The following is a 27448-nucleotide window of genomic DNA, read 5'->3' on the forward strand; positions in this document are numbered from 1 at the left end:
CCTGGTTTGCGGTGCCTTTCTTTACCTTGGTGTGGAGAGCGTGCTCCTTGGGCAGAGGGGTGGTGAGGCGCTCGGCTGTGCTGCAGCTGGGCGACCAGCTCCATTGCCATGTGGCGGGTGTGGATGCTCTGACCAGGGGCATCCCGGCCAGGGGGCCGATGTGACAGGCTGGATCCGGTTGGGCGTGGGGAGGAGAGGAAGGACGGGTCCTGGCTCGGTTACGGTAACCCTCTCCCCTTGGCTCTCGCCACCGTGCAGGCCGCCGCAGGCTAGGCCTCAGCCCCGGAGCCCCTGTCTTTGCCTGCAGTGGGGGAGCTGCCTCCCCGCCTGGGGGCCCAATGGCAGCCCCATGCTTCTGCCTGCTCCCCCAGGCACTTCCCGCTGAGCGTGTCTCTGCTGTCCCTGCCCTCAGCCTCCTTTGGGGTAACCTGTCCCCATGTGCATGTTGTGTGGCCCTGTCCCAAAGGTCAAGCGAGGCTATCAGGGAGCCACAGAAACTGGGTGGGTCCCCAAGAGGACTGGCTTCCTTTCCTTTCCCACCTTCGCTCGGCCTTCAGGCGCTGGAACGGAAGCAGCAGTGATGGCAGTTGGGCTCTTCTCAGACCCTCCAGCGCAGGCGGCCAGGTGCGTGAGGAGCTTGTCCGCCCGCGTGGAGGAGTGGGTGGCTGGCCCCAGGGTTGGGATTCCTCCTGAGCCCCCGGCCCCCCCCCCCAGAATAAAACCCCTTTAATATGTGTGGGTGGGCTCGTTCCCTCCCTCTCTCAGCAGCCCGGGCACTGCTGTGGATCAGGGCTGCGGGGTCTGGAGGTTCAGGCCCAGCGTGCAGTGACACTTGGGAAGGGCCCCACCTGGCAAGCCAGCCCGTGCTGCTCCTGGGCCTCGTGTGTCTCCACAAGGTCACCTGTGGGGCAGCCCCTGCAGGAGTGGAGCAGAACCGGGGACGCAGCTGCCCTTGGTCCCTCTGCATGTGATCATGTACTTTGAAGCTGGGTTTGTCGTTTCAGTTTTGTTTCCTGCTTGGAAACCTGTGAGACTCCTCCCACCCGCACCCCTCACTCTGCCCTCCCGTGCTTTCCCAGGCTGGAAGGGGAAGGCCCCTCGTGGGCACGTGGGCGGTCAGTGCTGGGCGGCCTGGGTGAGGGTAGGCAGGCGGGCCCAGGTGCGGGGAGGCAGGGGTGGCCTGGGCTGCTTGGGGAATGTCACTCCTCATCCTTCCGGGGGCATCGGGCGCTCCTCCCTGCCAAGCTGGTGAGTTTGGATTCTAGGCCAGGGACACTGAGCCAGTGACCTGACATTTCTCAGGCAGGAGCAGAGGAGGCCTGGGCCTGGCCCTGCCGCCCCCTTGCAGAGAAAAGGGTGCGGGGGTGTGGGCGGTGCCGACTGGGACCCCAGGGTTCAACAGTGAACGGGATCTCAGCAGATGGGGAGAGATGGGGGATGCCCCTTCCCGCAGGGAGCGCCTGCCCCACCCATGACACCCCCAGCCAACCCCACCCTCCTGTGCCCACAGGGGGACGAGGGAGAAACCCTTTTCTCGGTTACTTCCTGCTACACTTTCCTGTGTGACTCTGTCATCCCTCACCTCACACCCTGAAGCAGCCCTCTTACCCCAGACATCCCTTTCCCATGTCAGAGGGGACTGGGGGTGGCGGGGGGAGGGGGGAACCCCACCTTGGAGGAGGGAGCTGCTGAGAACAGATCTGAAGGCAGAAAACTGCTTGCATGACTGCAGAGGCCTCCGTCCGGGTGCAGGGCAGCTCTCCCTTGTCCCTGGGGCTTTGACTGGGGATGGGCTTGTCCCTTACAGTTGACTTGGGGGACAGCAGTGAGCCCTCTTGCCTGTTTGGGGTGACACTGGAGCAGGACAAGGGCCAGGCCTCAAGACCCCTTGGCAAATGCCAGGCACACTTCTGCTCTATCTTCCTGGGGAGGGGAGGGGAACAGGGACACGACCTAGCCCTGGCGGCCCCTGGGTCTGCGCCCCTCCTGCGTCTGCAGCAGCCACTCAAGGGTAAGCCACAGAGGACAGCAAACAGGAACCTTCCCAGGTGCTGGTGGCACCGTTCCCCCCCAGGATGTGCCAGGAGCCTCCCTGCCAGCAGCAGGAGGACTGCCACCCTTACCTTTGCTGCAAGATACACAAGGTACAGCTCGAGCACAGACATGAAGCATCCCAACCTCACCAGAGTGCCCTGGCCAGCCTCCCCAGATGGAAGGCAGTGCCGGTGCCAGAGAAGGCCACAGCACCGGGTCCAGCCGGGGTCAGGAGAGGGCAGGCCGCTTGCAGGCCCGCCAGTCCCCGGAGCCTGGGGTCTGGCCTGTGCTGTCTCTTCCTGGCCCTGGGTGCAACTCGCAGCCCTCTCGAAGCCCTGGCACCCTCAGAGAACAGCTCAACCTGTTTGGGGGCCATGGCCTAATGGGCAGGCTGCAAGAGGTGTGCCACCTGACCTGCAGCGGCCCCTCCCTCTCACTCCACCTTCCTGAGCCAGGACCAGAGAAGCTGCATGGTCCCAAGCTTTTTCCTCAACATTTATTTATAGCTCTGCTCAGTGAGAAGTGGTGGACCGTGGCCCCCGGGTGGGCTCCTCGAGCCCCTCCCCAGGAGGCACGTCCATGTGCATCTCCAGCCCCGCTGGCAGGTCTGCCATCTCACTGGGCAGGTGAGCTGTATTCGGCTGGGAGAGGCGCCCCTCGGTGGAGACGGGTCTGTCTTTCCGTTGAAGAGAAGGACCTGCGAGAAAGGAGGGAGCCGACCTGGCTCTGTCTCGCACCCATGCCCACCAGCAGCCCACCCCAGCTTGCACAAAGCCCAGGGAAGTCGGGAGCAGCCCCAGTAGCCAGGCCGAGCTGGGGCATCAGGCTGGGGGTGGTGGGGGTTGGCAAGCCCTCATACGAGCCCCTAAGTCACACTCCTTTACAATCTCTCTGAGTTAAAAATAAACAAGCCCTCATCAGGGGCCAAGAGCCTGCCTCTTTGGTAACGTTCCCTCTTAATACAGGGACTATTTAGGCAATATTGACACAAATAGGTGCAGGAATTTTCCCTAACACTACCCTCCCTCTTGCTGCTGCTTCCACACGTTTTAAGTGCCCTTGGAGTAGACGATGGAGTGCTGGGGAGAAAAAAGCTAAGTACCCCCAAGAAATCAGCTCGGAACCGAGAGCCACAGACCTGTGCTGTCTGTCCACTGCTGAGTCCTCCATCCCAGGCTCTTACCCTTTGTCACCAACGCTGGCTCTGGGGCCAGATGGCTTGGCTTTGAACTCCAGCTCTGCTGCTTCCTAGCTGTGTGACCTTGTGCAAGTACTTTAACCTCTCTGTGCCTCGGCTTTCTCAGCTGTAGGTGGGACCAACAGTGGTCCCTGCCTCTTAATGCATGAGGGTGAAGACTGGTTTGTAAGTGGAAAGCTCCTCAGCAGTGCCTGGCCGGTGAGGAACCCTCAACAGAGGCGAGGCAACGTGACCACCACTGCCGCTTAGTCTGTTTCTGCTTCCTCCAGGCACTCACTGAATGCTGGCACTGGAAGGGGGGAAGCACCTAGCTGGGGCTCTTAACCTGGGCAGGGGGTGGGGGTGGTCCTTGAACCTCCGGAAGTAGCCGTAAAGCATTGTGGGTGCGTAACTTTTTATGGGAAGAAAGTCAGCACCTTTCTTAGACTCTCAAGGGGGAGCCTAGCTAAGCAGCCCTAATCCAGCACCCTTTTATTGACAGATGAGGAAACTGGTCAAGAGAAGGGGGAGAGGTGCTCAGAGTCACCTGGAAGTGATCCAGCCTCCTAGCTCCAGGCCACTGTCCCTCTCTGGCCCCATGTGTAGCCAAACCCCAGGGAAACCCTTAGCCCTCTGGCTGTCAGGCAGGATTTAGCCCCTCTGGGGAGAGCAGGGACTCTGGGGGACCTTCCAGGCCAGGGGGCTTAGCTCCAGGAGAGTCGGCACATGTGAGCAGGGGAAGGACTCGGGCCTGGAGCCAGAGCTTGGGCTGCAACTCTGCCCCTGTTTCCTCTTCTGTGAAATGGGGGCAGTAACAGTATCTGACCACAGACCTGGCTCATTATCAAGCACTCAGCAATGAAGGGTTTTCTCTCTCCTCCCTTGCATCCTGTCCCTCAGCTCCCAGGCCCTTCCTCTCTCCAGGGAAATAAAGGTATATACCAGTCATGGGCAGGAAAGGGGCCTGGCGGGGCAAGGAGGAGAGGCGGGGGGCAGTGCCGAGGCCACCCAGAAGGACCCTCCATCCAGAGAGGAGCTACCTGAGTTGTTGCCAGACAGCATCTGAGCGCTCTGGGGCCGTGAGGGCAGCTGAGTGCTGCCGCTGAGCGACCGCTGCCGGTGCACGTGGGGCTGGGACTGCTTGGCCTTGTGCTTTATCCCCGAATCTGATGGAGACAGTGGAGGGGAGGGGCAGTTCTGAGACACCGGGTGGGAGCCCTGTGGGGACCCATGGGGATGGGGAGAGGGCTGCAGGGCTGCTGGTCACAGCCAGCCTCAGCTGGCGTCCTCCTCCATCTTCATTCGTGGATATGCCCCTTGTAAGCACTTCATTCACCGATATGTCCGCCCGGCCATCTGTCCGTCCATCCATCCATCCATCCACCCACTCACTCGGATATCCACCCCCCAGACATCAGCCCCATGCAGGTGCTGGGTGAGTTCTGACTCCAGGTTTATAGTTCGGGAGGGGAGGCAACTAGAAACGTGCATACGTGGCGGTGAGACCCGGTGGGAGGTGACAAACGGCACACCTCAGGATGGCTAACTGGAAGGGGACATTCCGGGACACGGGTGATTCACAAAGTGGTGGGGGGCTCAGGAGAGGGTACTTTGAGTTATGAAGAAGGGGTAGGACTTGGCCTCGGTGATGCTGGGAACAGAGGCTTAGGCAGGAAGACAGGGGTGGCAGCCTGAGGATAAAGGCTGGCAAGAAGAGATGGGGCCACGACACCCCAGCTAGTTGGCCGAGACTGGACAGCTGTCCCTCTTCTGCAAACACTGACCCGGAGGCGTTTGGAGACCTGAACGTTTGGAGTCAGGGAGGTGGAGGAGGAAGGCAGTCAGGGCCCGGTGGCCACAAGAAGTGCCTTAAGGAGCTGGACGGACCCTGTGGGACCCAAGCAAGGAGGCTGAGGGGCCTCTGGGCCACCTGGACACTCACTGTCTTTGTTCAGGATGTCCGGCAGCCTTGTATCCATCCGTCCCTTGTAAATATGTCCGTCCAGGCCCAGGATATCCACCTCGTCGTGCTGTGGAGGTGGGCAAGTGCCGCTTAGAGCTGCCCTCCCGTCCTGCCTCCCAGAGGGCGGACCTCTCCTGAGGTCGGCACCAAATGGTGCTCAGAGCCCTTGAGGGGGCCCTGGGCAGCGCCAGGGCCGAGCGACAGGGGGATGGGGGACCCGTGGTGGAGGCGGTAGTGCCAGGTGGGCGGGTGGCCGGGTTGGCATTCCTCTTCCCAGGAAAGGATAAGAACCTGACGCTTGGACTGGGTCTGACTAAGAAACCACCCCGAGGCCGAGGGCCCAGGAGGGGACTTCTGGGGGCTTTTCCAGAGGGACCTGAGAGTCTGGCGTCACGGCAGTGTCCCCCACCTTCCTGGCGATCTGGATCTCCTCGGTGGGGTACAGGCCCTGTGCCAGGTGCTGCAGGCGGCTGCGGCGGGAGGGGCAGGTGAGGGTGTGGCTGCCCCCGCAGCGCCGGGCCGCCCTCGGGTAGGTGTGATCGGCCGCGTCGGGCAGCCTGCGGTGAAGACAGCGGAGTCACGGGGAGCAGGTGCGGCCTGGGACACGCCTGGGGTTGGGGGGGCAGCACTCGAGCCAGGACAGGGCAGGGGGTGAGTGAGCAGGGTGGCCCGGCCACCCTGAAGGCCACACACACACACACAGGCACACGCACATTCTCACGCGTACGTGTTCACACACATACATTCACACACATTCTCAAACGTTCACACATGTTCACACACATATTCACACACTCACACACACACGTTCACATATCCACACACACATGCTTTCACACACACACACACACACATTCACACATACTCCCACACATTCATACACGTACATGTTCACAATCACACATTCTCATCCACCTTTATACACACGTTCACACACATTCTCCCACACACAGGCCCCACCCCTCATGCATACACATAATCTCACACACACACACAGTCTCACTCGTACAATACACGTGAACAATGCTCTCACACTCACACGTGTTCACACACACATTCTCTCTCTTCCACACACACGCACGCACACTCCCCCGCTCTGGGCCAGGCTCTCGGCGGTGGGTGGGCTGTGAGCGGGCCGAAGCTCATTGCCTGCCCGGGGGCCCGGCCCGGCCGCGCACCGTCTGTAGCAGGAGCAGCTGAGGCGCTGGGAGTGCAGCAGCTCGCAGATCATCTGGCTGCTGGCCTTGACCGAGCCCCCGAAGTGGATCTGCACCTTCTCAATGTCCATCAGCATCTTGGAGTGCATGCTGCGCAGGCGCCCCACGCTCCGCTCCGTCTGCCCCGGGTTGCCCCGGGGGAAGGCAGCACTGCCCAGCTTCAGGCTGCGGGGGGCGGGCCCAGCGGAGGGGTGAGCCACGCCCCCGGCCTCCTCCCCTCAAGGAGGAGGTGGAAAGGCCGCGGGGAGGAGGGCAGGAGCCCCAGAAGGCGTGAAACACGCCCCCACCCACTCATCCGACCCACTCGTGGAGCCTCCCCCTCCCTTCCTCACATGCCCGGTATGAGCAGGGAGGGGCGGGTCTCAGAGGCAATGTCCCCGAGGATGCCCAGCAGGGACCCAAAGGCAGGCGGTTACTAGGTCGGCGCTCTCCTCCTCCGACGCGCTCACCCTGGGAGGAGCTGGGAGCTCCGTCAGACAGCACCCTAGCAGCACCGCCCCTACTCCCCATCCCAGGCGTGAGGAGGAGCCTCCGCTCTCGCCCTCCAGACCCCCCTGCAAAGCCCTGCACAGGACTCCCTCCGCTGCCCGTACTTGCGGCTCTGCTGCCGGACCTGCTCCAGTTCAAAGACCGTGTAGGGGCGGGTGGACCGGTGCCCGGGCAGGCCTGGGCCCACAGGAGTCAGGGGGATGACTCTGGGCAGGGACAGAGAGAAGGGAAGGTCGGAGTGTGAGAAACCCCATCGTCCAAGCCCCCCGCCCACTCCCCACACTCCAGCTGCCCGAGGAGCCTTCCCGCCGGGGCAGGGGTGGGGGGCTGAAGGACAGGGGTAGGAGCAGCCGAGGTGCACGGAGTGAACGGTGAGAGAGGAGGAGCCGACAGGAGTTGGAGACAGGCAGGGAGTACAGGAGACGCAGCCCTGCCGTGCCGCCCCCAGCGTGGCCACCAGCTGGGGTCACTCACTCTCCAGTCACAGGCGTCTCCAGGGGACGGTCACATGAGAGGCAGTGGAAATGTGCCAGGAGCTGCCTGTGCGGAGTGGAACACACACAGGGTGAGCGCCCTGCCCAGACGGTCCCGAACGCGAGAGACGGAGAACCCAGCGGGCTTGGCGCTCTGTGGGCCAGGCAGGCTGGACGCTCAGTGCCCAGGGTGACAGGCCCCAGGCCACCAGAGGCAGTTCCGGGCCCAGCTCCCCGGGAACTCACCAAACTCACCAGCTCCTAGACATGTCCGCTTCTGGGCACACACCCAGCACCCACCTACCCTAACCCAAAGCCGGCAGGGTTCCCAAGGGCCCCAGGACTGCCCTGCGTAAGCCTCGGGAGCCCTCTGGCGGCCAGGAATGGAAATCCTGGGACTCAGGCTGCTATGGGCCAAACCCCCCCAGGAGTGCTCTCAGCTCTGGGGGCTGTGGACCCCCTCCCACCTGTGCCCAGAGAGCCTTACGCCTCCCTCCCCTCCCTCTCTCAGCTGTAATGTGAACTGGCCTGAGCTAGAAGAGCTTTTCAAGCTCTAAAACTCTGTCCCTCCTACTGCGGGATGGTCCCAGGCAAGATCAGCCATTCCCTCTGAGCACACCGCCCGCCCGCCTGCCCTCACCCCTTCCAGGCCTCACCTCCGCATGGCGGCTGCCTCGTCCGCCTGGTAGAGTGGAGAACGCTCTTTGAGCTGCAGTCGCAAGGATTTCCAGCGATCCTCCAGTGACTGCTTCACTGGGTCCAGCTCCAGGCGGTCCAGCTGTGGGTGGGGGCGGGGCCCCGGTGAGCTCTGAGGAAGCAGGGGGGGGCCGCGGCACCTGGAGGAGGGGGCGCTGTCCCAGGCCAGGGGGCCCTGGAGCCTCCCGCCCCTCACCTTGCCGTCCATCTCCACCAGGAGCTTGTCCAGCATCTCGTGCCAGTCCTGCTCCTGCCCGCTCATCTTGGCCACCAGCTCCCGCATCATGCGGTTCAGCTGCTCCGTGGTGGCGTCAAACTGGACACGGCTCACTTTGGCCGCCAGGGCACTCTTGTCGGCTTTCTGCCCGGAGAGAGGAAGAGGCCCCCCAGATGGGAGAGAGCCATGGGGGGGGGCCCACTCCCTGCAGTGAGAGCGCCAGCACCGAGCCCACATCCCCCGTCGGGCTCCCCTCCTCTCTCAGCCTTCTGAAGAACGAGCGGTGGGACCTCCCTGGGACGCAGGGTGGCCCCTCGGCCTAGCCTTACCACATTGATCTCCATCTCCAGGTGTTCCTTGTTGGCCTTTTCCTTCTCCAGCTTCTCCAGACCCTGGTACAACACCTGGGAGGCCGAGGGAGCAGCGCATAAGGAACAAGGAGGAACTGGGGTCGCGCCTCGGCCCCGCCCCTGCCACCCCGCCCGCCCTCACTTCGATGTCCTTCTGCTTCCGCCGATGGTCCTCGATGAGGCTGCCGGTGGTGATGCTGAGTTTCTCACAGTCGCCCTGTACCTGCAGGATGGCGCTCTGGACGCGGCCCAGCAGCTCTTCATCCTGCAGCAGAAGGACAAAGGCAGCCTCCCTGGGGCACCCCCAGGGGTACTGCTGCCCCTGGTAAGTCAGCCCTTAAAACATCACCTGGCAGACAGGCCGACTTCAGACCCCATTCTGGATCTCCTCAGTTGCCGCCACAATTCCCCACCTCCCCATGGACTGGCCTTGAGGGACCTGGTCCGCCGGGGTGGGTGGTCAGCAGAGGTGGTCTCAAGGCCCAGGAGGGGTGAGCTGCTCCCCTGAGAGCTGGGGTGTGGGCTACAGCCTCGCCACCCACCCTGAGCTGAATCTGAATTCCGGAGTCTAAGAGGCAGGCCTCAGGGACTTGTGCTACTCCCTGCCCCACCAGCAGGCCTGCCCTTTGGAGGGGAAGTGGGAAGGAGTCCAGAAGACGGGCATGAAGGAGGGGCGATGAATCCTAAAGCTATGCCAGCGTCCCGAGGCATGTGAATGGCACTGCCCCACCCATGGAGCCAGCTCTTCCCCGTGGTCCCCCATCCCCAGAGCCAGCTCTACGGCTGCCCTCGCTGTGACCCTATGGAAAGACCAGGGACTTCCGTGCGGTCGCTAAAGGGCTCCATCATGGAAAAGTGGCCCAAACATCCTGCCTCCGGGGACTCCCCGAGGGGCTCCCTGCAGGCGGGCCATGAGCGGCCGCACCGGAGGAAAGCAGGCGGCATCACCTGGCTCTGCAGCTTGGCCTTCTTGGAGGGCCGGGAGGCAGCCAGGTTGCTGACCATGTCCTGGAGCTGCTCGTAGCGCTGCACCAGCGTGCTGACCTGGTGACTCAGGTCCAGGCTGCAGGCTGGGCAGGTGGCCGCAGGGTCGATCTGGCCGGGTGCCAGGGTGGTCAGGAGCTTGTGCGGGGCCACGCTCATGCTCATGGACAGCAGCGTGGAGGACGAGGCCAGCATGTTCTCGATGATCGTCCTGAGCTTGTCTAACTGGGCACGGGCGAGAGGGCGGGTGCAGGGCAGTGAGCGAGGCCCAGCTACGCCGCATCCACGCGGTCGCCACCAGCGAGTGCTTTCTGCCCTGGCCTGCTGTGACCCGGGCCGTCCCACAGCCTCGGTGCCTCCCAGGGTGTGCAGCACATGGGAGGCGCTCGACCTCCATCCATTAAATAGTGACCAGAGTTCCCAGGGAGGGTAGCACAGACGCTGATAAAGCCCTTGCAGGAAGGAGGCTTCTGGACCTTTCTCCAGCCAGCCCACTGGTGCAGTGTGAGAACACATCTCCTCTAGCTAAATCCTACAGGGCTGATGTCCCTTAGTCCACAAACACCCTGACGACACACAGGCCCTGCTCCAGGCCCTGGGGACACGAGGGGCGGGCTCACACGTGCTCCGTCCCCATCTAGAATGTAAATAACAATAAGAGAATGTGATTTTCTCACACCATATACAAAAATAAACTCAAAATGGATTAAAGACCTCAATGTAAGACTGGAAACCATAAAACTCCTAAAGGAAAACACAGGCAGAACACTCTTTGACATAAATCATAGCAATATTTTTTGGATCTGTCTCCTAAGTCAAAGGAGACAAAAGCAAAAATAAATAAATGAGACCTAATTAAACTTAAAAGTTTTTGGGGACTTCCCTGGTGGCGCAGTGGTTAAGAATCCGCCTGCCAATGCAGGGGACATGGGTTTGATCCCTGGTCCGGGAAGATCCCACATGCCCGGAGCAACTAAGCCTGTGAGCCACAACTACTGAGCCCGCATGCCACAACTACTGAAGCCTGCACGCCTAGAGCCCGTGTTCCACAACAAAGAGAAGCCACTGCAATGAGAAGCCCGCGCACAGCAACAAAGAGTAGCCCCCACTCGACACAACTACAGAAAGCCCGCGCGTAGCAACGAAGACCCAGCGCAACCAAAAATAAATAAATAAATAAAATTGATTCTTTTAAATAAATAAATAAAAGCTTTTGCATGGCAAAGGAAACCATCGACAAAAAGAAAACACAACCTATGGAATCGGAGAAAATATCTGCAAACGATATGACCCATAAGGGGTTAATGTCCAAAATATATAAACAGCTCATAAACTCAGCATCAAAAAAACAAACAACCTGATTAAAAAATGGGTAGAAGACCTGAACAGACATTTTTCCAAAGAAGACATACAGATGGCCAACAGGCACATGAAAAGATACTCAACATTGCTAATTATTAGAGATGCAAATCAAAACCACAATGAGATATCACCTCACACCAGTCAGAATGGCCATCATCAAAAAGTCTACAAATAACAAATGCTGGAGAGGGTGTGGAGAAAAGGGAACCCTCCTACACTGTTGGTGGGAATGTAAATTGGTGCAGCCACTATGGAGAACAGTATGGAGGTTCCTCAAAAAACGATAAGTAGAACTACCATATGATCCAGCAACTCCACTCCTGGGTATATATTATCCGAAGAAAATGAAAACACTAATTTGAAAAAATGCATGCACCCTAATGTTCACGGAAGCACTGTTTACAATAGCTAAGATATGGAAGTGACCTAAGTTTCCATCAACAAATGAACGGATAAAGAAGATGTGGTTTACATATAAAACGGAATACTACTCAGCCATAAAAAAGAACGAAAATTTGCCATTTGCAACCACATGGATGGACCTAGAGAGTGTTATCCTTAGTGAAATAAGCCAGACAGAGAAAGACAAATACTGTGTGTTGTCACTTATATGTAGAATCTAAAAGATAAAACAAACTAGTAAATATAACAAAACAGAAACAGACTCACAGATCTGGAGAACAAACTAGTGGTTACCAGTGGGGGGAGGGAAGGGGGAGGGACAAGATGGGGTAGGAGATTAAGAGGTACAAACTACTATGTGTAAAACAAAAAAGCCACAAGGATATATTGTACAGCACAGGGAAATAGAGTCATTATTTTATAATAACTTTAAGTGGAATATAATCTATAAAAACAGTGAATCACTATGGTGTGCATTTGAAACTGATATAAGAGTGTAAATCAACTACACTTCAATTAAAAAAAAAAAAGAGAGAGAATGTGATAAGTGCTACCACTACAGGGGTCTTTCATGGCCTGGCTGGGAACAAACTCCTTCCCCTGGCCCTCCTGCTCTCTTCTGGATCCCATGGTCCCAGTTTGTCCCCACAAATGATTGGTCCCAGCTAGACACCCGACTGGCCAAAGACCTGTGACGTCTTGTCCTGGCTTAGAGAGAGGGACTGCACCAACCTAAGGCCCCCTTTCTTGGAAGCGCCTAACACTGCAAGGCCTGGGGCAGCCCTTTTGGACTGTGTGTGAGAGATAAAAAAGCTGGCTGAGAGCGGAAGGGAAGAGAGATGTGCAGGTATTTGAGAGAGATGGATAAGGAAGGGGACGCAGAGGCAAAGGCAGACACACAGAAAGACAGACAGGAGGTGGCCCAGGCCAGACTGCCCGCTTGGCCTGGAGATTCTGCTTTTCCCAATTTCCTCTGCACGTGTGTATTTTCAGCCAGGCTCCCTTTTGCCCGAGCTCAGCAAGACTCGTGCCACCAGAAGAGCCGACACGCTTCTGAAGAGTCAAGAGGCCGAGCCTGCCCAGCAGGGCGTGGACGCCCTCCCAGGTGTGGCCCCAGGGAGCCCCAGAGGTTGCTAAGCTCAGGTGTGAGCTTTGGGATGACAGATGACTCTTAAACGCACTATCTACTGCTGTCCTACTGCTGTCCTGACAATCAGGTCTGGGTCATGAAATGGTGCACACCACTGTCCTGACAAACTTGAAGTGGGCCCAGAATGGGGCCTCTAGCACAAAGGGGCTCCTGACGTGGGACCCCTGGGCCCAGTGGCTTTGCCCATGTGATCCTTCTGCAAGCACTCAGAGGGCTGTTCCTAGCCCAGACGCTCCTCACTGGGAACATTGTGGGGTGACCAAGGATCGTAACACTCAAGATGTAAAGGCATGTACACCTGGAACTAACACAACATCGTAAATCAACTATACTCTAATTAAAAAAAAAAAGATGTGGGCTTCCCTGGTGGTGCAGTGGTTGGGAATCCGCCTGCCAATGCAGGGGACACGGGTTCGAGCCCTGGTCTGGGAGGATCCCACATGCCGCGGAGCAACTAAGCCCGTGAGCCACAACTACTGAGCCTGCGCATCTGGAGCCTGTGCTCCGCAACGGAGAGGCCACAAGTGATAGGCCCGCGCACCGCAATGAAGAGTGGCCCCCGCTCGCCGCAACTGGAGAGAGCCCTCGCACAGAAACGAAGACCCAGCACAGCCAAAAATAAATAAATAAATAATTAAAAAAAAAAAAAAGATGTAAAGGCAGGCAGACACTTTCAAGAGAGTGAAAAGACAACCCACAGAACAGGAGAAAATATCTGCAAATTATATGTCAGATAAGAGTCTAGTATCCCCAGTGTCCACAGCCAACTCTCCGAAGGGCCCTAGTCCCTGTGGCTGCAGAGTGTGGAATCCTCACCTGATCCTGCAGGTAAAGGGAGGCTTCGGAGACCGAACGTTCCGTGCTGACCTTGCCCCGTTCTTGACTCTCCCTCAGCTCCGCCAGCTCCTTCTCGATGTCAGCCACGGTGACTCTGCATGCACGAGAGATGGTCCGGCCCCAGCACCGGCCCAGGGGCCTGGGCCCACCAGTGCTGAGCCCCGGCCGTCAGGGATGGAGGAGGCAGACAGGGCTCTTTCATGTCCCCCTCCAGCTCTGTCCAAGGGGTCCAAGGCCCCGCCTGTCGTGGAGGTGGGTGCCCAGTGTGCTGGCCTGAGAGGCTTCTAGGGGGTGAGGCCCGGCACTGCACAGAGACGGCCCTGAGGGGCTCTAGCAAATGCTCCGAAGCCTCCAACTGGGGACAGAATCCAAGAGGCTTTTTTTTTTTTTTTTGGTTCTTCTAAGCCCTGGTGCTGAGCTGTTTTAAGAACCTGGGAAACTTCCACTAGCAACTTGAACTAGATACAGACAACCTGAAGAGCAGACACAATGCGGGTCAAAGAGAGTGGTCAGTTCAGGGATGAGTGAACCAAAGGCTTCTATCACCTCCTTGGCTGAGAACATGTGATGCCAGGACAGAAGTTGCATCTGGCAGGGGATTTTACCTGAGGATTCCCAGCTGCAGGCTCAGCTGGCCAGCTTTCACCTCCTTTCCTGTTTCTTGCTCCCCCTCCCCCTCCAGGATCCTGTTCATCTTCTCCAGCTACAAATCCAGTGGAAGAGGAGGGTCAGGCAGGCTTGAGATCTCTGCTTTCTGAACGTACCTCTGCAGCCCCAGCAAGCCCCTCCCCCATACCCTAATCCTTTAAAAAAAAAAATTCCCACCACGCAGCTTGTGGGAATCTTAGTTCCCGGACCAGGGATCGAACCCGGACCTCTGGCAGTGAAAGCGCCTAACTACTGGACCACCAGGGAGTCCCCCCCATTCCCTAATCCTATCCAACCCTCTGGCAAAGCCCAAGGTCCCTTCCTAACATCCACCCATCCATCCATCCCATGGATGTAGGCATCTAGCATTAAAAGAATGACTGAAGACCTAGCAGCCCCTCGCCATGACCGCTGGCCCCAGACAGTCCCACGAACTTGGCTCCAAGGCTGCTCCAGTGACAGTGGCTTTTATTGGAAATGGCCACATGTAATGAAAGGAGCTCAGGCCTCCTTGTTGGCCCAACTGAATCTTAATAGCTTTCAATGTCAGGTTTTAGATCCAGGAAATAAACACGTGGATACCTGAGGTGTGTTTCCCATCTGAGGGGACTGTACAGACCCAGGGAGATAACAATGGAAGTGAAAGGACTGTGTAATCTATCCAAATGCAAATGAAAGGGGTTACTGGCACTTGAAGGCCAAGTAGGCGGACCCTCCCTTACTTACTTTTGCTTTTTCCTGCTGAACTTCTTTGGTCAAGGCCTTTAAGGTCTTCAGCTGTTCCTGCAGGTCAGCGGGTATGGACTTCTTGACTATGGAGAATCGAGGCCTTAGAGTCAGAAGCGTAAGATTCCCCATGGCCTCCCAATCCCAGCCCTCACAATCAAGAACAACACGTATCATTTATCTGCTTTTCCTGGGGGCTGGAGAGAGGGGATGGGAAGAAAGGAGTGTCCTTTTAGGGGATAAGCGTCCTTAGCTCTAAAGAGTCCACCTAATGCTTAATATCCTAAAGGGCTGTGGGACCACTTACCCACAATTTCCACCCAACTCTAAAATCTTAATTATTCTCTGGGGCTGGAATTGTGAATGTGCAAAGGTTAAATTTAATTTTTCAACATTCTCTCTCCCCGCCCAACCCCATGAAATCATTTTCCCTTCATCCCAACATCTTCCCAGCTGCTTTCCAGAGAGTCTGGCAAAGACATAAGAACCTGCCTCACTCCTCTCCTGAAGCTCCTGCACTCCTACCAGTTTAATCCCATCTCTTGGACCCTGAAGGCTATGGGAGAACCCAGAATGGCTAAGAATGGAAATGCTGTTTTCAGGACCTCAGGCAGAGGCCCAGGGAGAGAGAAGGATGAAACCAAGCGAGGAGGAGGACAGCAGCCTCTCCTCTGGGCACGCAGCACCCACCCATCAGTGCCAGCAGGTACTGGATCTTCTCCAAGTCTGTTTGGCCAGCTTGTTCATCCTCCAGATCCTTTATGTTCTCCTTAAGCTCCACATAGAGGCCGATAAGCTCTCCCATCAGACGAAATGTTTCCACTGCCGTGGGGAAGCTAGGAGCCAATTTATCCAGTGAATCACGTTTCTCACCCTGAACATCACTCCTTTCTGATGAGCCTCGGTATAAACAGCCAAGGGAGTGTGTGCTCCTGAGAAAGGGGGCGTCTTGGCTTGGTGAAGTCTGAACAGAAACTCCAGGTCGCATTGAGTCACGTATTTCATTTGGATCCAAACCTACCTCGACATACTGATCTACATCTTGGTACCCTGGGCCATGGGAGTCTGGGACAGAATGTGCCCGGTCATGCTGCTCTGGTTCAGGTGTTCCCAAATGCTGTTGATCCTGGCGTGCAGATCCCACACTCGTGCGTAATGGTTTTGGGCCATGCTGGTCTGGGCCAGGACGCATCAAACCTTGTTGATAAGTCTCTCGTGGTACCAAACCTTCTCGGTCTATACCTGGTGATGCCAAACCTTGACTGGCTACGAGTGGTGACACCCGACCATATTGATCTCTGCCAGGAGGTGCCACACCATGCTGGTATGGGCGTGGTGATATAAAACTTCGAGGGTCTGCATGGTATGTTGGAAAGCCATGAAGCTCTGGGCCTGGTGGTATCAAGCTTCGATCTGTACCAGATTGCCTCAACCAATGCTGATCTATTACAGGTTGAACCAAACCACGCTGATCGGCACGAGGCTGCATGAAACCATGTGGATAGGCACCAGGCTGTACCAGACCAGGTGGATATGTACCAGGTGGAACCAAGCCAGGCATAGATACACCAGGTTGAAAAAAGCCATGTGGACCTGCACCAGGCTGCACCAAGCCAGGCTGACCTGCACTGGGCTGCACGAAACCTCGCTGATACATTCCAGGTTGCACAAAACCTCGCTGATACATTCCAGGCTGGACCAAACCAGGGTGACCTGCACCGGGTTGGACCGAGGCAGGCTGACCAGCACCAGGCTGCACCAAACCAGGCTGACCTGCAGCACCAGGTTGCACCAAACCAGGCTGACCTGCAGCGCCAGGCTGCACCAAACCAGGCTGACCAGCACCAGGCTGCACCAAACCAGGCTGACCTGCACCAGGCTGCACCAAAGCAGGCTGACCTGCAGCACCAGGCTGCACCAAACCAGGCTGGCCTGCACCAGGTTGCACCAAACCAGGCTGGCCTGCAGCGCCAGGCTGCACCAAACCAGGCTGACCTGCAGCACCAGGTTGCACCAAACCAGGCTGCACCAAACCAGGCTGCACCAAACCAGGCTGACCTGCAGCACCAGGTTGCACCAAACCAGGCTGACCTGCAGCGCCAGGCTGCACCAAACCAGGCTGACCAGCACCAGGCTGCACCAAAGCAGGCTGACCTGCACCAGGCTGCACCAAAGCAGGCTGACCTATACTGGGTTGGACCAAAGCAGGCTGACCTGCACTGGGCTGGATCATATCATGCTGCTCTGTGCCAGGTTGTATGAAGCCAGATATCCCCAAACCGGGCTGTACAAAACCTTGCTGATCTGCAGCAACTTGCATCAACCCAGGTGACAGCAAGCCCTGCTGATCTGTGCGAAATATTACAAATCCGTGCTGATCTACACCAAGAGGCACCAATCCATGCTGATCAGTGCCAAGCGGTCCCATACCACTCTCGTCCATGCCAGCCTGTTTTATACCATGTTGGTCTATGCCAGGAAGTATCACACCATGCTGACATGCGCTAAGTGGAACCATACCAGGCTGGTCTGTACTAGGTAGTTCCAATCCTTGCTGATCTCTGCCAGATACCAATGGTGGCACTGCATCACTCTGAGCCATGCCAGCTAGTACCAATTCCTGCTCATCCATTCCAGGTGGCATCACTCCAAGCTGACCCACAGTGAGGGGTACCACACCACGTACATAAGTGCTAGGCTGTAGCGATGCAGGCTGATCCAGGCCAAGTGGTCCTAATCCACGTTGATCTGGCCATGCATAGATTTGACCCTGGCTAATGTGCACTCCCCCATGCTGATCTGGGGACACATGACCATGCCGATCTCTAGGCAAGGTGGCGGAGGATACGTCCTGATAAACTGGGCCAAGGTGTGCATCTCGTTCATCTCTGCGTAGATGTGCTAAGCCGTGCTGCTCTCTAGCCCGGCGACGATCTGACTCTGCTCTCAACTGGGGACGGGGTTTGGTTAAGCCAGCTTCTTCACGGGCCCTTGAGCGCTGTTCTCTACCAGGAAACCCAGCAGCAGACACACCTTTGCTTCGTTCCCTGCCAGTAACCCCTTCAGAGGAGTATCCTATGCCACTGGTTCCCGAGAAGGTCTTATCTGTGGTAAAACCACTGGCAGACTCTATAGCCTCGTCAATACTTGGATGCTTGGTGGAGGCTCCACTTGAAATTTTATCATTTGATGTTATGGAACCCTGCCCTTTGCGCCTAGGAAGCCCTGTTGATGACTCTGAGACCTGGTGGAAGAGGAAGAAAGAAATCAGTGACTCTAAGTAAAAAGTACTCATTGTAAGAGTTGGAGGGAAGGAAGTCTGGGGTATCTAAGATGATTTAGAGACCCTGGAAAAAAATACCCTCACAAAACTAAACTGGACACAAAGACCGACTTTGACATTCTTGAAGGATAGTTCTCCAGATTTCTGAGAATCTGCACATTTGTAAATGGCATCATAATATGTAATTTCCCCAATAAAAGGCAGGGGAAAACCTGCAAAATACAAGTGGTCAACTCCGACTCTCGCTGAGTCTACAAATAAAGGACATGAATAATTTATTGAGTTTACAATATAAAGTCTACCCCATCATTGACCCATTGCTGGTGGTAGAGTGTACACTGCAGGGAAAGTATACCATGTATTTAAAATGCAAAGCACAAATCCAGAAATTCCATAGATGGGAATTTTCTGTATGGACTCTCACAAAAGAATGCACCAAGATATATGTACAAAGACAGAGTCTGTGGCATTATTTATGAAAATAGATTATCAATAGGGGTATATTTATGGCACAACCATACTGTAGAAAATTAAGAAGCTGTTAAAAAAAAGGATGACGGATTATTCCCATTTCCAGCCCAAATGGAGTTAATAGGGACTAGATTTATGTTCCGGTCTATAACAACCAAAAACAAAAAACCAAAAAGCAACAACTATGAAACAGTGGTTTTCTAGACACTGGGTATCAGCTGATGAAGGCTAGCAATCCCTGAAAGATGGGGAAGCAAAATATGGGAGCCCTACTGTTGCCTCGGCTTACTGGCTGGATGGTTCCCAGGCTGCAATGCAGGGATGGGGGACTGAAGTGGGGCCCAGCAGACTCCCTGTGTGAGAGACAGAGATAAGCATTCAGGGAGACTGAGGCAGCGAGAGCTCAAAGAACACAGGATTGGGAAGAAAGCACAAGCATGTAAAGACAACAAAGCAGATTCCCAGAGGGTTCCCCTCGGGTATTCAGCACAGAAAGGACCAGCACATACATGTGACGAAACTACCCAGATTGGGAAAAGAACCACCTTCAAAGCTAGAGGGAACAGCACTCAGACTCTTGCGGGGCTGGGAACAGTGCCTGTCTCTACAGGCCAGTTTGGAGAAACCTGCAGTTCAGGGGGCAAAGGACTCAGAAAGGTGCTGCGTCGGAAGCGGAGGATAATCAGCCCTACACTGAACATGGCTATGGACCCACTAAGGAAATAACTCAAGGGACTTCCCTGGTGGCGCAGTGGTTAAGAATCCGCCTGCCAATGCAGGGGACACGGGTTCACGGGTTCGAGCCCTGGTCCGGGAAGATCCCACATGCTGCGGAGCAACTAAGCCCGTGCGCCACAACTACTGAGCCTGCGCTCTAGAGCCCGTGAGCCACAACTACTGAGCCCGCACGCCACAACTACTGAAGCCTACGCACCTAGAGCCCGTGCTCCACAACAAGAGAAGCCACTGCAATGAGAAGCCCGTGCACCGCAACAAAGAGTAGCCCCTGCTTGCCGCAACTAGAGAAAGCCCTCGTGCAGCAACGAAGACCCAACACAGCCAAAAAAAAAAAAACCAAAACAAACCTCAAAAAATATACAGTAAAAGATACAAGGAATTAAAATGGTACACTAGAATACATTTATTTAACACAAAAGAAGATAATAGAGAAACAGAAAAGACATAAGACATATAGAAAACAAATAGCAAAATGGAAGTTGTGAACTCTATCAGTAATTAAACACTCCAATCAGAAGGCAGAGATCAGCAGAATGGATTTAAAAACATGATCCAGGAGGCCCGTAGTTGCCTAAAGGGGACTTGTCTTTTCGCACCCGGAGGCACATGAGGCCCCGTCCATGGACTGGGTAGCCATGGCCACGGAGAGCACAGTAGCGAGTGCCGGCGTGTGTGTCCTGGTGCCAGGAGGGGTGCTGACCCAGTGCATATTCACTTTGAAGAGGAAGATGGGGCCGCAGTTAGTTGAAGTCATGTTCAATCTTGTGAAGCCCCTTTCTAAATTGCTCCACTATTCCTTGGGTCCCAAAGCAGAAGATATCCAAAGGGTGACCACAACCTAACAGGCAGTCACCCGCCTTTCCCTCGGTGGAGGCCTGCAGATAAGTTTTAATTTTTGCTTTCTACTTTGTTTAACCTGTCAGGCCACAAAGCTTTGAAGAGGAAATGTCCTTTACTTTGGACACGCTGTTTCTGCAAGACAGCATCTATCCTCAAGGTCCACGGACCTAGTAACATGGCCACTGGAAGATCCTCCGATTGTTAAAAGACCATTGCCATGGATCTAGCTGGCACCCCAGACTCATTACCTTGATCACAGGGAATTGAGGAAGCTTTTTCCTCCCTTAAGCAAGTTTTGACTACAATGCTAGGATTGGGTTTTCCTGATTACGGTAAGTCTTTCATTCTTGCTGACCATTAGAAGAAGTACCAGGAGGAGGAGGAGGAAGAGGAGAAGTAGAAGCGACGTCATCATCATCACCTCTGGGTAATGAAGAAAACTGCAAAGAACTGCCCTCTCGGCCATCAGAACACGCCCTTGGAAACAAGTGGTCAGTGTCCTTTCACACTCAAGTCCTGGGATGGGCATCTTCCATGTTAGTTCTGAGCTCCTTTAACTGTAGCTGCTACGTGGATAGCTGCAGCCTCCTTCCTCACGTCTGGTTCTCCAAACATGGAATTTACTTTTCCATACTCATCACACTCCCCAACCCCGGACTCACATCCTCCCTTCCACCCTGGCTCTCTACTCATGACGCAGGCAGATGGTGCACCTCACAATTGCCTTAGAGTTACCACCAACAACGCCAAAAAAACATTGGGCTCAAGTGTGTTGTATTTTCCCAACTTGAGATAGTGAAACTCTCCTTCCACTGCCTTCATTATGGTCTATGCAGGCCTGCACTTGTCATTACTTGCTCTCTTGCTTCTCAAAAATTAATATTTATACTAATTCTCATCTGCTTCTGGGGTCGTTCATGATTATGAGCAACTGTCAGACCCCTGACACTTTCTTACCTCTGGAGAAGTAAAAATGTCTAGAGTTGCTTCTGTTGGGGCTTATTTTTAGGTCTTGCAGGTGTCTTCTGGTGGCACCCCGAGGAAATGTGTTGCTCACTCAAAACATAGGACAGTGACATGTGGGTAAGTGTAAAAAAGCTTTGGCTTAAAACAATATAACAGTGAAAGCAGAGGCCACTTTTTTCTAGGCCACTCTCTTTGTTTGCAGGCTCTTCTTCCAACTCTCTCTGATGCTGCTTTCCTCTGAAGAAGGGCCCCAAACTCAGAAAGCAGTCTGGGAGACCAGAAGGGTGCCTTTTGTACCCAGATAATATTTGGCGAACCCCAGATGGCCACTTGGTGGTGCCAAAGTGTTCTTCGCTCTCTTGCCCGTGAGTCTGTACGTCCATGTGACCCTTTTTGAGTGACCCAGATACACAAAGCCAGGGGAAGAGGAACGTCAAGGCCAAAGGGCCGCTGATCCTTGTCATTGAGGGCCGAGGGCCGTTTGAAAATACCCACTTTATTCAGACAAAGAAAGCTTAGCCTGGTTATCCTGTGCACTGCCTTGGCACAGATGCCCGCACCCGTGGTACAAGTCACCATCAGCAAAAGGCTTCCTGAAGAGGTTTTATTTCCAGGGTTGGTCACCTTTGTCCACTAATAGTGAAGGGACTCGTGCATTTCAGGACAGACTCTAAAGGAACTCTGAAAAGCTATGAAAGCAAATCAAAACTATGCTCTGGTACTGTTTTCTATCTAACCGATCGGCCAAGCTAAAAAAAGTGGGTACCAACAGACAGCGTTGGCGGGATACTGAGAAACAAGTTCTCTCCTACATTGCTGGTGGGGGTCCAAACTGGAACCACGCCCACAAAAGGTAATTTGGCAAAAGCTAGCCAAATCACAAATGTGCGTTCTGTTTCTAGGAATCTACCCTATGAGTACCTTCACTTGTGTGAGTGTCACATTAGAGCATGGTTTGTTATAAGATTGGGGAAAAACATAAAAAATATCCATAATAGAAAACTTGTGAAATAAATTATAAACATCCACAGAATGGAATACTGCACAGCAGTAAAAAGGGAAAGGTTCGGGGGCCCCACCCAAGACCGCTGCCCAAGCCCCCCCCCCACCCCACCCCCGTCTCTGTTCACCATTTGTGAGGCCTTCCAGCCGTCAGTAATCGCCTGCTCCAGCTCTTCCCAGGTGACCATGGTGGCTTCTTCTGCAGCAGGCATCACACTGAGCTTCCAGCTCATTGTTTCCTGACAGTGAAAGACAACATGTATGCGTGCACACACACACACCAAACACACACAACATACAACACACACACACACACACACACACACACACCCCGAGTTTAATCCCAGAAAGCTTTAGGAACAGAACAGAACTAACAGGATTGGGTGGGTCCAAAGCCCCGAGGAAAAGCCATTCAGTGAGTCCTGAGTGGCTGGTTTCCTGTCCCATGTGGGCCCTGGATGGACAACTGAGCAAGGAGGGAAAGAATGTTCCCTCATTCCAGGGGGGGCATCCCAAGAGGCAGAGGGCATACAGCACCCCACCCTGGAAGGATGCAGACACCTGGGGTGAGAGTCTGGATGAGCCCCGAGAGAGGGGGCCGGGCTGCGGGCGACCATCCTACCCCCCTGGGGCCCTGAGGGCCCTTCCCACAGAACTGGCTGAGATTACCAGGAATTCGTCCCTTTCTCTAATTAGCTTCTCCAGTTCGTCAATCCGTCGGAGGAGTCTCTGGAAGAAGAGTGCAGAGATTGAGGATCAAAGCAGCCCCTCCTGTGGCCCCTACATGCGCGCGTGCGCGCGCGTGCACACACACACACACACACACACACACACACACACTCTCTCATAAGGCAGAAGAGGAAAGGAGGTGTGTGGGTCTGAGAGAAGCCGAGGGTAAAGAGAAGGCTGGTAAGCCAGGCTCCCCGTTCTCTTCCCAGCCAACAAGAGGAAGGGAAGCGAGTGTGGTAGGTGGTACCCGGGGACAGCGTGCCACAAGCAAAAGCAATGCAGGAATGGGAACCTTTCTTTGGTCCTGGGATGCATTTCACACAACCCACTAGTGAGACATTCCAGCACTGCTCGAGGAGGCTAACCTCGCCTCTCAAGGACAAAGATGACTGGGTACTTCAAGGGCATCTGAACGACTGTGTTGCTTAAAGAGAAAAGCACCTCAAAAGAACCAAAGCAAATTGCTACCATTTAAGTGGCTCCTTATAACTTCTGCAAACCTCCAGAATCTACGAATCTAAAGGTAAAACAAGCCTTTAGTCTAACCGAAGACAGCCCCAAACCTAAGAACACCACACTTTAAAAAGAAAAGCTTCCCAGAGCAGAAATGAGTCCTGCTGGGGGCTGGAGGCCTGGGATGAGGTGGGCACGTGGCATCCGTGGGTGAGTCTCCTCCAGGGTCTCGGCCACCTCCTCCTTTGAGCTTTTCTTCTCTCTCAAGTCTCTCTTCTCAGCCTCTCCCTGGGCTTCCTCCTAATTGCTCCTCCTTTTTCCCCAGCTCTAATCCCCTACTCCGGTCTCATATGGGCCTGAAACAGGAGCACTGCCTAGCATCTCCTGGAACTGGCATACTTCCGGTCTCTGCTGTTCACTGGAAAATGCTTACGCTGAGGGATCTGTGCTTCTCTCTCCCAGGGAGCAAAGGCCCAAGTGAGAGTGGGGCTGCCTGGGGGGCTGCAGGTAGGGGGATGGTGGTGGGGACCCATAACCTTCTCCGTTCCAGTCCCCCTCTTCTTGGACCAAGCTTTGTCTCTCAACACCCACCACCTTCCTTCTTTACTCTAGTTTAAAGGAAATTCGCTCAAAGACTATTGAGAAGTTGTCAGCCCCTCTGTGGGTCGGTTCAGGATGCCTGGGTGTCTGACAAGTGGTGGGTGAGCCCCCGTGTAAACAGAGGGGACGAAGAAGGCTGCCCGGGAAGGGGCCACTCAGCTCCCCAAGGTGGGGTCCCGGCCGCCCTCACCTCCGGGTGCAACTCGGGTTGCTCCTTCACCTTTTGCTGGGCTTCCTTCAGTATTTTCACGTCTTCCATGATGTCCTGGAGCAGCTCCATGCTCTGAAACGTAGAGCACGGGCCACGCCGCGTGGGCCCAGGCCGCAAGCAGGCCTGGGCCCCGCCACACCTCCCGGCTCCGGCCTCCTCCCCCAGGTGCGCCTCCGGGGCTCAGCTCCAGGGGGCGCTGCAGAGAGGGCGGGGCGGGGGGAGGGGCGGACAGCCTGCGCGCCCACCTGGGGGACCGGCTCGCTGTCCTTCCGGACTTCCGTCGACCCTACTTGCGCCTTCCCCTGCATAAGCAAGGGCAGATCCTTCACTTCCAGCCAGTCGCGGGCGTCCAGCCCTCCGGCCTGGGAGGGGAAGTGCTCCACGTGCGCCACGATGGCCTGCACCTGGCTCCCCATGGTCGTGAGCTGCAGGCTGAGGTCCTGGACCTGCCCGCCCAGGTCCTTCACCTGGCTCTCCAGCGCCTGCGGCTGCGCCCTACTGCTTGAGACCCGCGGGGACTCGAACAGGCGACTCTGCTCGAGCATCGGGGACGGGAAGTCGATCCGAGTATCCTGCAGGTTGAGATTCTTGAGCATGGCCACGATGAGCGTGTGCAGGGCCGTGAAGTTGACGGCGCCCACCTCCGGGGTGCCGATGGCGAGGTCGGCCAGCTCCCGGAGGGAGACCGAGGGGGCACCCGTCGTGGGCGGCATCGTGCGCCTTCTCCGGCGGCCCTGCCCCCCTCACGGCTTGTCGCGCTTCTGTGGCCTTTCCGGGCCACTGCGAAGCCTCGGGGCACCCCCGCCCCTGGGTCCCGCCGCGCCGGGCAGCAGGCGCAGTCTGGAGCCCGCCTGGAGGACGGAGAGGAAGCGCCTGGCCCTCGGGCTTCCGGCTCTTCGCTCCCGGGAAACCGGGGTCCGGGCACCGCCGAGGCTCCGCCGTCAGCCCGCCACCGTCCGATCTTCGGTCTCCGAGCTCGAGCCCTGGAGTGCCCTGCCCTGGCGGCTGGCGGACGTTTGGAACTGGGTGCGCGGCCCCGTTCGCTGCCCGGTTGTGGGAGGCCCCCCGCGCGCCCCCGGGATTCCGCGCAAGAACACGCCCCGCTGAGAGCCGGCCTTAGCGCGGAGACCTGCCCGTTCTAGAAGCCACCCCCGACCCCCAAAGACAGCCAGTCCTAGTAGGTCAGGAAGCCCTGGCCACACCCCAAGGTGCCACCAATTTTTGTTCTCAGTAAACGCTCCCAAACGGCACTATAAGGGCTGTGCCGAGGCATTCCTACCAGGAAACACATCCGTTTTGGCGCGGGGAGGGGGGGGGAGGGGTGGAGACCCCTTAAGGTTCACCTAGATTCCAGCTGATTTACTCTCCTGTGGGGGCCACAATAGTGGGAAGATTTAAGAGGCCTCATGGCCACTATGTTTTGTGTGTTTTAGTTGTTCCCTTCGCAGGGCGGTGGCACGGATCTAAGAGACGCAGTCCTGAGACCTTGGCCCCTTGGGAACAGTTCCCATATCATTCTGCTCAATCAGAAGGGAAGGTAACCTGGAAAAAGACCACTCACTACCCAGGCGGTTCCAGTTAGCCACAAGCTGATAGACCTTCTCTGTGCCGCCCTGGCCTCATTTATCTCAAAACAGACATCTGGTCAAGCGCCAGCATCTCCCCTGGTTACAAGGCAGGACTGATTAGACAGGACCAGAGGAATCTGATGCCCTCAGCAATTGAGGGTTGACTTCCCCATACTAGATTCTCCCAGAAAACAGGTAACAATTTTCAGTGTTTATATTCAGGAAGCTAAAGAAAACTTGTAACTGCATCTATACTATGTATTATTTTAACTACTTTTCAAATTCAAATTTTTAGTTTAGTCTGAACTGGTAAAATTGAAACCCTTCATTTTTCACTCCCTCCCCCCTCCAATAAACGCAGTGTTTCCCGGAAATGGAGTTTTAGACACGAGTCTAAAACCTCCCTGAGGGTAACACCCAAGGATTTTTGTTCATTTTTTGTCACCCAGAGCCTGACACACAGTAGGCCTTCAGGTGGTTGTTGAGATCATCAAAAGAAGAAATTCTTTGTAGTCTTCTGTGCACTTACACTCTTACATTAGAAAACGTAAGGCTGGGGGTTTCCCTGGCAGTCCAGTGGTTAAGACTCCGCCTTCCAATGCAGGGGGTGCGGGTTTGATCCCTGGTCAGGGAGCTAAGACCCCACATACCTCAAGGCCAAAAAACCAAAACATAAAACAGAATCAATACTGTAACAAATTCAATAAAGACTTAAAAAAAAAAATAGTCCACATCAAAAAAATCTTAAAAAAAAAAAAGAAAACGTTAAGGCCAGATCACAAAGTTGAAGTTGAAGCCTTAGGACTGAGCATCAGCTGTACTGGAGGCTGTGGTGTGGTGTGTGGGCTTAACCATTCTAAGTTCAGTGACTTTCTACTGAATGTGACTGCTACTACTACACTAGCTACGGCCAGAACATCGGCTCCCAAGCCCTCACGTTTCCATTTTCATGTCCCTGAGACTTGCTATCATGCCAGGCACACACTAGGACTCACTAAACGCCAACGCAAAGAGCTTATTCTAATATACTCCAATTCTAATCCCAGGAGATGTATTCTCCTAAACGCTTTTGACAAATAAGTACATTTAAAAATCTCTTTTAGAGACACAGGAAAGAAAACATTAACCGCAGGTATAAATGGAATTTGGGGTTGAAAAGGACCTTAGCTTTCAATTCCTAACCTCCCCTTCCACAACCGATGACAGAGGGCCAGAAAGGACTGGTCATCTGACCGACCTCCAGGACAGAACCAGTCTCCTGAGTAACAGTCCGCGGCTCTTCCTCTACAACCATGCTAATTATTTGATAATTAAGTTCTTTCCTCAGCATTCCCCTACTTGGACTATTAACAAAAGGCAACTTCTTTGTGTGCTTGAAAAAGCAAATGTGCTCAAGTCTTGATGGCGGGCTGGGAACTTTCCTAGTCATTGGGAAAGGGGGAAAAATGTCCAGGAAACCTCCCTGCAGAGAAATACAGTTGTACAAATAAGCAAATTGCCCTTTATTATCTCTTAGGAGCTATGAGAACCAATGAGAGACTACAGTTCATTTCCGGGCAGACACTCCTCCTGCCTGTTTCATTCAGTCCTGACTTGGATCAGACTAAAAGGTGTAAAAAGTCTACACTGCATTTGCGGCAAGGCCTGCCCGACAAATAAGGTATCAACTAGAATCGTGATTATGTAATTTAAAATGGTGGCAGAATGATCAAGTGCAGTCCTAAGTAATGCAACCAACCTAAGTGTCACCTGTCATGCAGGGAAAAGGACAGTTACGTTTTTGTTTTTTGTTTTTTTAATTTAGGTTGAAAATATATTATTCAACAAGAATTGAACGTCACGGAATGTGAAGGGAAGGGAAT

The 27448-nt window shown here is 55.1% G+C and overlaps 1 protein-coding gene across 7 annotated transcripts; it reads right to left on the bottom strand.

The window, feature by feature from the left end:
• Nucleotides 1–2516: 2516 nt before the first annotated feature.
• Nucleotides 2517–27445, bottom strand: QRICH2 (glutamine rich 2). 7 transcript variants are annotated; one of them, XM_082440224.1, is made up of 21 exons: nucleotides 24264–27445; nucleotides 23998–24090; nucleotides 22695–22754; nucleotides 22154–22264; nucleotides 16721–17969; nucleotides 15416–16498; nucleotides 14726–14811; nucleotides 13957–14054; nucleotides 13331–13445; nucleotides 9565–9825; nucleotides 8759–8929; nucleotides 8596–8670; nucleotides 8246–8410; nucleotides 8010–8131; nucleotides 7355–7420; nucleotides 6985–7086; nucleotides 6353–6556; nucleotides 5584–5731; nucleotides 5154–5241; nucleotides 4252–4377; nucleotides 2517–2731 (listed from the first exon to the last, which is right to left on the bottom strand). In XM_082440224.1, the coding sequence occupies exons 1-21, from the start codon at nucleotides 24729–24731 to the stop codon at nucleotides 2547–2549; spliced, it is 5076 nt and encodes a 1691-aa protein (XP_082296350.1). In that variant the 5' UTR covers nucleotides 24732–27445; the 3' UTR covers nucleotides 2517–2546. The 7 variants fall into 7 exon arrangements, with proteins under 7 accessions (XP_082296350.1, XP_082296346.1, XP_082296345.1 ...); XM_082440220.1 differs by having other exon boundaries at nucleotides 15416–16369; nucleotides 16400–17969; XM_082440219.1 differs by having other exon boundaries at nucleotides 15416–17969; nucleotides 24028–24090.
• Between the last annotated feature and the right edge of the window lie 3 nt (nucleotides 27446–27448).

The sequence above is a fragment of the Balaenoptera physalus genome (genome assembly GCF_965194825.1).
Source record: "Balaenoptera physalus genome assembly, chromosome: 20".
NCBI classification, from domain to species: Eukaryota; Metazoa; Chordata; class Mammalia; order Artiodactyla; family Balaenopteridae; genus Balaenoptera; species Balaenoptera physalus.